A 12,729-nucleotide genomic window follows, 5' to 3' on the forward strand; every position below is an offset into this window, starting at 1 on the left:
TATTTGATGTTAGCAGTAATAAACTGCTCTAAATATACTGTAATAATCAGATATTATTCAGAACAGAGTGAAATCTTAAAAAGGGCACTCCTATACCTTTAGAATATAAACCACTGCATCAGATTTACACTTGCACAGAATCATACATACATATGCTTTACAGATGGTATTCAAAACACGCACAGGCATACATCCCAGTAGAGACCCACAAGCTGGTACCAGCTGCCGCCAATTATATTTCAATAATCAGAACAACTCTTTACAGCTGGTGAAAATGCACACAGTAAAGGTAAAAAAAAGAAAAGTTAATAAAATACTCAAAAGGTATAGATTGTTACCTATGAAGCTATATCAACTGCCTTCGAAATTAGCAATTCTTACAGCTCAATTATGTACGTAGAAAACATATTATACATATGTGAGATTAGTAATGGTATGCAAATTGAAAAATTGGAATATTTAAATTCCTCTACAAACTTTACACTTTACTATGCATCAGGTTGATATCCAAAAGATTGTTTCTCAAGCCAGTTCTGGAATCTCATTTGTCACAGTATTTAGCATAATACCAGTCCAGGCCAAAACCTAATGTGAAGCAGCACAGAATAGTATATCAGGTCAAATCATTGATTGGCCAAGCCATGAAGATTCAACCCATCAAGCCCATAATATGACAACTGGTAATCAGAGATTTGATAAATTCAGACTATTTACATCAGTCAGATTCTAAACCATTGCCTCAATGTTCTTTGTAAGAACTTGCAAAGTGGTGGCCAATCTAATTCTATCAGCAGCATTTCTTTCAAAGGCCCTTTATTTGCTTTCTTTCCTGCTCTATCCCGCTTCAATCCTGTTGGAAATTATTTGTTCCCCACTGAGGAATCCTCCCCCTCACCCAACAATCATACACAGACACAATCCAATGGGGCACCATGACAAAGTTCGCGCCGCAATGTCAAATTAACTGAACATCAGAGGGAGATCCAAGGTGGATCGTGACTGGTCAAGTTAAGAATTAAAGATCTGCTCCCTTTAGAACTCTTTCAGACCAGCGGGAGCAGCAGTGTCCCCCCAAGAACCCTTAAAGAGCCCTTGGGCCTCCCCAGCCCCCATCCTAATCTTGTTGGAACTCCCAAGCCCTTCTTCCACTGGTAGCTCGGGGCCGTCCTCACCAATCGCCAGCTGCAGCCTCCTGACACTAAATTCCTACTACCGCACACTTGCTATGCCTCAGGTTGGAGGAGGCTAACATCCATTTAAATGAGGCCCTGCCATTAAAAATCAACAGGATATCCACATCCCTAGCTTTGCTAGGTTCTCTGCCTGCTACTTGCTCCATTGTACCCTTCCTGTCTTCTCATTAATATTAAGGTTGAAGAGTGGGAACTCTGAATGACTTTTCCCCTCAAACTCAGGGCAGTGAAGTCAACTGTAGCACCCCTACTGCTGCCCTTGCTGAGGTTAGCCAACAGCACAGACCAGGGCTCAAAACCTGTACTTTTTGAACTGAAATTAAAGGATAAGTACTGCTTTTATCCAGTCCGCCATGAAGGCAGTGCTTTTCAACCAGGGTTCCATAAACATTCCTAAAAGGTTCTGTCTGTGCAATTTTCAGGTAATTTGAAAATTGTACCAAATTTTTCAAGATATATTGTTCTTCCATTTAATGAAAAATAATTACTTCTTTGTATTTTCATTCATTTAGTAATGTTTTACTTTGTTTTAACTTTAGTTTTATAATTTATAATATATACACGGCGGGAAGGGAGGAAGGAGAGAGGATTGGGGCTCTATAAAATTTCACAATATATTATTGGGTTCCTTAACCAAAAAAAAAGGTTGAAAACCACTGCATTAAGAAATGATGCACTACTCCATATTTGAAGAAAAGTACTGTGCTTTTTTTTAGACCTGGTTGAATTGATCATTTATTTTAATTAACATATCTTCTCCTAAAGTACCTTTAAAAGAGTTCTGAAATTCCTGGGTTTAGGAGGAAGCGATAAGGGTATATTCTGGGCACATAGGCCAGAATCTTGGGTAAGACCACCAGGTCTCCACACTCTTTTTCCTCAGAGAAATTCCAACAGGAAGGAGGTGGGCACCACTTGCACCCACAAACTTCTCCACTAAGGGAGAATGACAGGCAGGATGCCTTTACAGACCAGAAATCCTGCCTGTTCCATTTTTCTTGCACCCTGCAGAAAGAGGCAGCTCCAAAATTCCTGGCCCACCATGAGGCAATGTCTGAGGGGGCTAGACACCCATACCTTTATGCAAATGACCCCAAGAACTTGGACAGTGTAAAGGATAGGTCAGTCTAATGACAGGAAGTCTTGTTCCTCCGCAACTTAGAAACATAGAAACTAGGAGCAGGAGTAGGCCATTCGGCCCCTCAAGCCTGCTCCACCATTCATTGTGATCATGGCTGATCATCCAACTCAATAGCCTGATCCCGCTTTCTCCCCATATCCTTTGATCCCTTTCACCCCAAGAGCTATATCTAACTCCTTCTTGAAAACATACAATGTTTTGGTCTCAACTACTTTCTGTGATAACGAATTCCACAGGCTCACCGCTCTCTGGGTGAAGAAATTTCTCCTCATCTCAGTCCTAAATGGTCTACCCCATATCCTCAGACTCTGACCCCTGGTTCTGGACTCCCCCACCATCGGGAACATCCTTCCTGCATCTACCCTGTCTAGTCCTGTTAGAATTTTATAGGTTTCTATGAGATCCCCCCTCATTCTTCTGAACTCCAGCGAATATAATCCTAATCGACTCAATCTCTCCTCATATGTCCGTCCCGCCATCCCAGGAATCAGTCGGGTAAACCTTCGCTGCACTCTCCGTATAGCAAGTACATCTTTCCTCAGATAAGGAGACCAAAACTGCACACAATATTCCAGGTGTGGTCTCACCAAGGCCCTGTACAATTGCAGCAAGACATCCCTGTTCCTGTACTCGAATCCTCTGGCTATGAAGGCCAACACACCATTTGCCTTCTTTACCGCCTGCTGCACCTGCATGCTTACCTTCAGCGACTGATGTACAAGGACACCCAGGTCTCGTTGCACATTCCTCTCTTTCAATTTATAGCCATTCAAATAATAATCTGCCTTCCTGTTTTTGCTACCAAAATGGATAACCTCACATTTATCCACATTATAATGCATCTGCCATGCATTTGCCCACTCACTCAGCTTGTCCAAATCACACTGAAGCATCTCTGCAACCGCCTCACAGCTCACCCTCCCACCCAGCTTTGTGTCATCTGCAAATTTGGAGATATTACATTTAATTCCCTCATCTAAATCATTAATATATATTGTGAATAACTGTGGTCCCAGCACCGATCCCTGCGGTACTAGTCATTGCCTGCCATTCAGAAAAAGACCCGTTTATTCCTACTCTTTGTTTCCTGTCTGCCAACCAGTTTTCTATCCATCTCAATACACTACCCCCAATCCCATGCGCTTTAATTTTACATGCCAATCTCTTATATGGGACTTTGTCGAAAGCCTTCTGAAAGTCCAAATAAATCACATCCACTGGCTCCCCCTCATCATCTCTACTAGTTACATCCTCAAAAAATTCCAGTAGATTTGTCAAGCATGATTTCCCTTTCATAAATCCATGCTGACTCTGTCCAATTCTGCCACTGTTTTCCACGTGCTCAGCTATTAAATCTTTTATAATGGAATTTCTATCCCTCCCATACTCCTTCCTTCACATAATTATCAAATTGATATGACAGACAGATGATGTATACTCAGGATTCATGTCAATACCCCTGTAAATAGCTGATATAAAATATACATGTGGGGTGTAGGTTGGCATTCCCTTAGACTCGCGGGGAAATGCTTTGCATTCACTTATTGCCTCTCCAGGTGTCCCACCAGCACTTGGAAACTCACCACTGTGGAGGTGAATTTGTGTCTTATCGTTACACAAAACACAGCATAATCATTTTAAAAATTAAAATTCACGACTTGCTTCATGATGAGGGCGCATGTTGAATTTAAAACTGTAGGGAAGTTGTGTGTACATGTTTATTTATGGTAAGGGCAAGAACCAAGTAAGTTATTTTGGATATCCTTCAGATGGAACCTGGATTAGGAATAGTGGTTAAAAAATAAGGTGCTCAGCAGTTTTAAGAGCTTCAAGAAACACAGGCTCTATTTTATTCCTCAGTGATGTAATGAAGCAACCTGCTAGAGATTAGGGTGCATAGATAGATGCAAAGTACAATAAGCTACAGATGGAGGTTCAACATCAAATCATGATTAATTTCAACATTCGTTTTTCTCCCATCTGCATTTATTAACTTCTTATATTTTTGATTCAATAAGAAGCAATGATGATATATTTAAAGAAAGCTGGCTTGCAGTAGGGCAGATAGTTTTTGCAGTAGTGTGCAGAAGGTAAACTGAGAAGTTTGCTGAAGCACTCAAGGTGCCTAATTGTATCTCCAAAGTTACTTCAAAGTTAGGAATCCCAAATATGTTAGCAGAGCTAACTATGAAACAGAAGTATAGAAAAAATGTACAAAATCCTGTTGAAGTCGACTAGGGCCCATTTTTCCCAGCACAACACATTTAAGCACCAAAAGGACAGGCAAATGATGGAATACAGGCTTAATTCCACACCAGCCCTTCCACATCGCTGAGATATGCTGCTGTGACAAGATGGTTTATTGGAAGAAAAGTGCCTTCCCAAAAGAGTGGAGAAAGAAGGCAAAAAAATTGTTAAGGAAATCAAATGGGATAAAGAAAACTGAGGGACCACTGAGAGATTCCAGTAACAATATGATAATTAATAAATAAGGAATGGTAATCTTTTTTGTTTCTATGTGTATAAGATGAATTGGAGGACCCTGTTTAAAAAGACAAGGAGAAAACTAAATTACCCACAAAGAAGTGATAGACAAAGGGCACTGAAAGGGAGCAAGAACCTGGTGTGATAGACTTCAAACCAGCATAGTAAAGAATGGGGCACATGAAACTGATCACGTCTAGATGGATATTTTAAAGGATCCACTAAATACAGGAATTGTGCCATGGACTAAAGCAGGGCTTCCCATATTGTGGGTCGTGACACATGAGATGGGATTTTGGGGTCGCAGTCTTCAAAGCAGCATTGTGTACTGCTGGTAAAATAAATAGGGTCTTAGGTTGTCTAGCTTGAATGATTAAGCACTGAATGAAAAGCACTGGTTTGCCCTATTTAGAATAACATGGACACTTTGGGCATCATTGTTGAGCAGGAAATACCTGGTACTGGCGCATTACATGAGAAGAGCAATTAAAGCGATAAATCAAATGGGGCATCTAAGCTTTAAGGAAAGTCTAAAAGTGCCAGGAAAGCTTACGTTAGGAAATAAAGGCAATTCAGAGGTGGTCTTATTGGACTACTTAAGATTTTGAAAGGAATAGATGCAAATGGTGATTAGAAACTATAAAAACTGGGACTTTTCTCCACGGAGCAAAGAATGTTAAGAAAGGATTTAAGCGAGAAGGGAGTTTTGATGGAATGAAGAAGGAGAAACTGCTTTCAATGCCCGACAGGTTGGTAATCAAAGGACACAGATTTTAAATAATTGGCAAAAAAGAGGGGAGACAGGAAGCAATCTTTTTATGCAACAATTCATAATATGGAATGCATTGCCTGAAAGGGTAGTAGAAGTTGATTCAACAGTAACTTTCAGAAAGGAATTAGTTATGCACCCGGAACAGAGAAGAAAATGGTAAGGCTATGGGAATGAGCAGGGGAGCACGACTGATTGGATTGTGCTTTCAAAGAATTGGCACAAGCATAATGGGCCGAATGGCCTCCTTCTGTGCCATAAGGTCCTATGATAATTCTAAAGGAATTATGCCCTATGAAGAAGCTGGTTAATTGTAAAATTGAGCAGAATGATTTGCATTGAACTGGTTTCAGTGCTATAATTTTACTCCTTAGTGAATTCAGAAAGTGGTCATTATTTATACGCACTTTTCAAAAATATAAATCTGTTATATTGGTCTAAGTGTTGGCAATCTGTGCCCATTATTTGTGTTTTTCTCATCTCAGTCTCAGGTTTAACAGCAGCAATTTGTTGAAACTTAAGGCCTATGTTCCCACATACTAGATCCATTGAAAAACTGTCAGAATCTGCTGCACAACTCTGACCTATATTATTTGACCAGGAATTATGACACAGTTATGACCATTTCTACTAGAAAACATATTAGAAAACCAGAAAAATTCATTCATGCCTGCATTACCTCCAGACTTTACTAACGCAACACAATCCTGGCTAGTCTCCCACATTATACCCTCTGTAAAACTTGAGGTCATCCAAAACTCAGCTCCCTGTGTCAACTCACACAAAGTCACATTCCCCTATCAACCCCATGCTCACTGGCCAACACTGGCTCCCAGTCAAGCTGCTTCTTCAGTTTAAAATTCTCATCCTTATTTTCAAATCTCTCCATAGCCTCACCCCTCCATATCTCTGGAACCTTCTCCAACCCCCAACCCTCCAAGATATATGCGCTCCTCTAATTCTCATCTCTTGAGAATCCCTGATTTTAATTGCTCCCACCATTGGTGGCCATGCCATCAGTTGTCTTAGGGCCTAAGCTCTGAGATACCCTCCTTACACTGCTCCAACTCTCTACCTCACTTTCCTTCTTTAGGACACTTCTTAAAACCTACCTTTTTGACTGAGGTTTTGTTAATCTGACCTAATACCTCCTTTTGTGGTTCGGTGTCATATTTTGTTTTACAACGCTCCTGTGAAGTGCCTTGGCACATTTCATAATGTTCAAGATGCTATATAAGTTGTGGTTGGCTATGACCATTTCTGATAGAAAACATATTAGAAAACCAACAAATAAAACGTAAAATGAAATCAGAAGTATAGTGACTATAAAATGTTCTGATAAGCACATAGGAACATAGGACTTGAGAGCAGGAGTAGGTAATTAGGTCCTTCGAACTTGGGCTGCCATTCGATAAGATCATGGCTGGTCTCCACTCCACTTTCCTGTCTGCCACGTTAACCCTTGACTTCCTTGTGTATCAAAAATCTATCTATCTAACTCAACCTTGAACAAACTCAATGACCCAACCTCCACTGTTTTCTCCAGGAGGAAATTCCACAAATTAACAACCCTCTGGAGGGAAAAAAGTTCTCTTCATCTCCGCCTGAAAAAGGAGACGTGAATTGACTATAAATCCACAATTAGAATTGAATTCTAGCCACCCACCCACCCACCCCACCACCAAAAAACAGATATCCTGTGCCTGTAAATAACTCTCAGGAATTTGAGAGATTACGTTGTCTCCATTCAGTCATAAAATGTTTCTAAATTACGATGCAAACATTAGATATTAAAATGATTTTACTTACTTCTTCCAGTGGATCAGGAGGAGGTGTGGGTTCAGCAACTTCCTTGTTTGCTTCACAGCTCTCTGCTTTAGATGCAGGAGTCCTACCATCGGAAGATGTGGAAAATCTGCTCATCTGACTGGACTGGTCAACAGGTGTCATACTGGCCTCTGATGCTGACCGTGAGCTTTGATTCTGTTGAACAGTTTCAAAAATAGGATCCTCGTCATCTGAATCTGGTAGAGGAGTTGGGCTAACATCCTCTAGGCCTGTGCTAGAAGGACGAGACGATGGAGTAGGACCTCGCTGAAGCAATTGAGTATTTGACCCAGGAAGTGGTAATGGAGAAAGTTGGGAAGAAGAAGAGGATATGGGACTGTGCTCCATTTTGTCAACATCAGATTCTTGGTCAAAGAACGGAAGCTTTGTCCGCTGTTCCTTCAACAGCATCTCAATTCGGGAATCTAAACTGTTGGGTTGTGTTGAGCTACTTGGTGTTTCAGGTGTTAGCGTTTCAGGAGTCGCAGCCCTTTCAGGAGATTTGCTGAAAGAAACAGGCGTTTTATCATTCGAGGCGTTACTCTCCAAAGAAACTGGATCTTCTGCCTTCTCCTTTACAGGTACAGTGTCCAAGTTGGCATTATTATGCCCAAAGGTTTCAGATGGTGGCACGGGTCTTCTGTAATCGTGGTCTCTGGATGTCTGACCATGTTGTTGATCCAGAGTACGAGGATACAGTGGTTGGGCAGAATGCACATTTTGGTATGGAGAAAAGGCTGACTGGTAATTTATCCCAGATTGGCTTACTGAAGGGTTATGTGAATATGACCCACCCTCTGAGCGAGCTGACTTGTAAGTGTTAATTGGTAGCTCAGTAGCTCTGTACGATCCTGTGTTATGTGAGTAATGGTGCCCCAATCTCCTGAAGGAATCTTGATAATTAGATTCAGGTCTTCTGGATTTGTACCCAGATTCTTGTGAGTAAGAATAAGCTGGTGTACTCTGTCGACTGGAATAGCTGGAATCTTGCGAGTAGGGGGTTCCCAACCTTGGTGTATGTGGCGTGCCTTGTGAGGACTGTGGCGTATACTGGCTATATGAATTTGGTGTATCCTGGCGACAACTGGAATAAGCAGTATCATGGGAAAAAGGGGTACTACTATTTGGGGTTACAGATGGTCCCATAGATAGGTAATTATCACCAGTTCTACATTTCAGTGGATCATTAACCTGTGGCAAAGGGTGGGAGGAGAAAAAAGACAAAAGTTTTAGCCAAAAATGAAAATCCACACAATTAAAGATCACTCACACACATCTAATTTTCTGCACCATTCAGTACAGTTTTCAAACAGTGAATTCTTAATACTATTTAATGCCAGAACAGAAGTTGATTAAATCAACTAATCTTTCAGCAAAGAGAAAAAAAACTTACATTACAAGTATTCATTTATATCCTCCCCCAAATTCAATCTGTATTTAGGATTGTGGCTCTGCTGTGAATTAGCTGAATCAGTTAATCAGCTTTATTACTACAGTGCCTGCTGGTTCCCAGCCTTTGGCTACAACTACTCCACTCTCCCTTAGAAGATGCATAGCTACTTATGTTGGCACATCTTCTGATGTCCTGTTCCTGTGGATGGAGCATCCTGATGTTCACTGTGTTCCTCAGATAAATAGGGGCAAAACAAAGCAGATAGAACCAAACACCTATCCTTCCACAGTGTAGTATGGCAGCATATTAATGTGCAGCATCATTGTGACTCGCTTGAAATAATTAATTTCTCTTTGACTCCTGATTATCATTTCTGCCACATTTGCAGCCCACTGTTGCATGCACTTTGCCCACATTACAGCTTTGCTGCTGGACATTACAATGGACATGGAACAAGCTGAAAGACCCACTCCTATTCCACTCTCTGTTCAACAATCTTGGCTTCCCTGCTGCCCAATTTCTCCCCTATGCCCAGCTGAGATTAAAGGCTAATAATGCAGAAAATCACAAACACAAACCCATGTTTAACCACTGCATTGTGTGTGAAAGTATACTTTCAAATATTTGTTTTTGAATAATATGAACAAAGTGTGCTATATTGTTCGCCAACTTTGTAATGAAATGGTCAAGATATAAATTAGTCCAATAGAATTACATGATTTAAAAAGGAAATTAACGGAGTGGTGTGAATGGAATTGCAGAAACCAAAACCTGAACAACTTTTATTTTCTGTATTTTCAGATTTTAAACATAACCTGGTCAAAAAAGAAAATTACAGTTTAAAAATACCTTTAGTTAAATTAAATTTCTACAAAAAGTTCAGTGACATGTTTCTCGAAATTGAAACATGAATGATTACATTGTTCAACTTTAATTTAAAGTGTTAAATTGTGTTACTGTATAGTAATGTTAAAAGGTAGCTTTATTTAAAAAGAAATTGGCTGGAAAATCTATTTTAAATGTTACTTCAGCTCCCCTTAAGGCAAAACCCCCATAAATAATATCAATTATCAAATATTCAAAAATCCAAACTTATCTATGCACCTCATTACATTCACTGAATAATTAATCCAACCCCTGTTAGCTGACGTTTCTGAGCTCAGATTACAATCTGCTTGCCCAAATTATGTAGATCAGCTCTTCAAAAATATTGGTATTTATTTCACAAATTTGTTAATAATAGAAATAAGCACTCAAAGCCACCAATGTCAGAAAACTGCCCATTACAGTTAACAATTAAGCAAGATCTGAACTATTCTTTTAATAAGTCTCTGAAAAGCAAGTTATTCATTGCAAGAATGAAACTAGTTTAAATTTTAAATTCCTAATTTAGGTTTTTAAATACCCTCCCATCACATTTTCTTTCTTCTCTTACTGGTACTTGCTGGAGTAGCAGCATCACTGTCTCATCCTAGAGGTGTTTCTTCAAAGTGTGAGCAAATACTGAGTATCGACTAAGCCATTTGATCCTGGAAGATATTACGGCTACTCTTCATCCTGTCTCCAACCATATAGAAAAAGAACTGAATTTGACTGTAGGCTTCGACATCCCCACTTTGGGCTGGAAAGAAGGTTTCTTGCCGACGGCAGGTTCTGTTCGGTGATTTTATCTCATGCAACCTCCTAACTGGCCGCCTGCAGACCCACCGCCCAATTAAAGACAGCGGGCAGGCTGCCAGCCCAATCAGAGAGCTAACAGTTCTGAAGCCTCAGCAACGCCACCAGAAGAGGCGGAGGCAACTGAGACAGGCCCCATGGTATCTAAAGAGTGCCTCAAAATTGAGCTGTCCTTGGTCAGGTATGTAAAAATTAAAATTTAGGAGGTCGAGGGCATTAGACCATGCAAGATGGAAGAGAAATCCCTCTAGGGGAGGAGCTTTTATCCAAAGAGCCTCTGGCTCCAATATTCCTCTGTGCTGCCACAGGAAGGCCACTTCCATGAAGTTGGAGGCCACCACACATGATGGGCCCCACCGTTAGCAAAATGCCAGTAGTCCTGTACAATTGAGCAAAATTGGAGGCTCCATTATGCAAATCGGCTGTCTGCCTCTGAGGAACACTTTCCCGGTGGCTGGACAGCAACAGGGAGCTGCTCCAATGCAGCTCCCTCTTGTTTTACCTGCCCTCCTGCCTCCACTCCCAACACCCAGGGGCTGGTAAAAATTCAGCCCGTACTTTCCAGTAGGAGCAGGAAAGCTGACATTTTTTTTTAAATTCTCCCTAGTCCAAGGATGCTGTTGCCAGTAATAGCTTTCCTACTTCCCCCCCCAACCTTGCAAAGACAGACGGCTCTCCTACTTTACATCAATCAGATCAAACCTAGACAGTGTACACACCAACTGAGCCATTACAGATTTTTTAAAAATCATTTAATTCGATTTTTTTATCCTACCATGGGACCTAGGTATCGCTGGCAAGGCCAGCATTTATTTCCCATCCCTAATGGGCATTGGAGTTTAGAAACACAAGAAGTGATCTTACTGAAACATATAAGATTCCGAGGGAACTTGATAAGGTGCATAGAGAGAGGATGTTTCAACTTGTTGGGGAGACCAGAGCTAGGGGACACAGTTTTATTCTCTCACAACATTGTTAGTGTGTGGAATTCTCTTCCCCAGCTAGCAATGGAAGCTGGATCATTGAATTTATTCAAGGCTTTGTTAGACAGATTTTTGATAGACAAGGGAGTCAAGGGTCATGGGAGACAGACAGGAAAGTAGAGTTGAGACCACAGCCAGGTCAGCCATAATCTTATCGAATGGTGCAGCAGGCTCAAAGGGCTCAATGACCTTCACCTGTTCCTATGTTCCCAATTGCCCTGGAACAGGTGGTAGTCAGTTACCTTCTTCAACAGCTGCAGTCTACATGGTGTAGGTACACCCACAGTACTTTTCGGGCAGAGGGGGCAGGTTCTAGGATTTTGACTCAGCATCAGTAAAGGAACGATGATATAGTTCCAAGTCAGGATGGTAAGTGACTTGATGGGGAACTTGCAGTTCATGGTGTTCCCTTGCATCTGCTGCCCTTGTCCTTCTAGGCGGAAGAGGTCATGGGTTTGGAGCATGCTGTTGAAGCTTCGCTAATGTAGGAGCAACTATGACACTAGAAATTTATACTGATTGTGAATGTCAAATTACAGATTGCAATATAGTAATTAGAAATACAAAAAATTATATTTTGGGGGCGGTTGCTTTATAGATGTTCGTAAGTTATTTGTATTGAAATGGATCCACATAATGTCTGGAAGAGAACTCTTCTCAAAGTTGCAATATCACATATTAAGGACTGCATTTTACAAATCTATAATTAACTCCATGTTTGATTGAATCTCTGTAACTATCTCATTCTGCTCAAGTTTTTCTTAAAGGCTTTTTAAATATATCATTAATTGGTTAATTGATAGTACTCTTGCATATTCGTGGGCACAGACAAACATTTCTGTTTAACTTAATAGATTTTAGAACAAAAAAAGCCAACAATGTAAAAGTAACGTTTGAATAATATCACACTGATGCCCTGTCACTGTTTGCACAATGTGCCCTATGATTCTCCGTATGATTAGTTAATGATCCTAACCATACAGTTGTGGAGAGGCGCCACAAGTTCACCAAAATAGACTAATGGTTTTACCAAAGAAAAGCAGAGTAAATAATTTATAGGCAAATCATTCTCATAAACATTCCAATACACAGCTCAAAGTGATACTGACAAAGCACTAGCGGTAAGCTATCTGCTTGCCTGAAGTTCGTGGGAAAAATAACAGGATTATTAGAAAAAGGGGACAAAAGAAAAGAAAATGAATGGATTTTTAAGATGTTGAGATAGTATATGTTACTCCATACTAGTTAAATACAACATAATT

At 40.5% G+C, this 12,729-nt stretch overlaps 1 protein-coding gene across 2 annotated transcripts in view; it reads right to left on the reverse strand.

Annotated features, from left to right (window-relative positions):
• Positions 1-12,729, reverse strand: part of setd1ba (SET domain containing 1B, histone lysine methyltransferase a) — a 144,288-nt gene that overhangs the window by 125,871 nt on the left and 5,688 nt on the right. For both annotated transcript variants that reach the window (XM_078554148.1, XM_078554146.1), the window contains one exon: positions 7,397-8,605. In XM_078554148.1, the coding sequence (XP_078410274.1) occupies positions 7,397-8,605 (1,209 nt within the window). The remainder of the gene's footprint in view (positions 1-7,396; positions 8,606-12,729) is intronic.

This window comes from Cetorhinus maximus, chromosome 12 (assembly GCF_964194155.1).
Source record: "Cetorhinus maximus chromosome 12, sCetMax3.hap1.1, whole genome shotgun sequence".
NCBI lineage: Eukaryota > Metazoa > Chordata > Chondrichthyes > Lamniformes > Cetorhinidae > Cetorhinus > Cetorhinus maximus.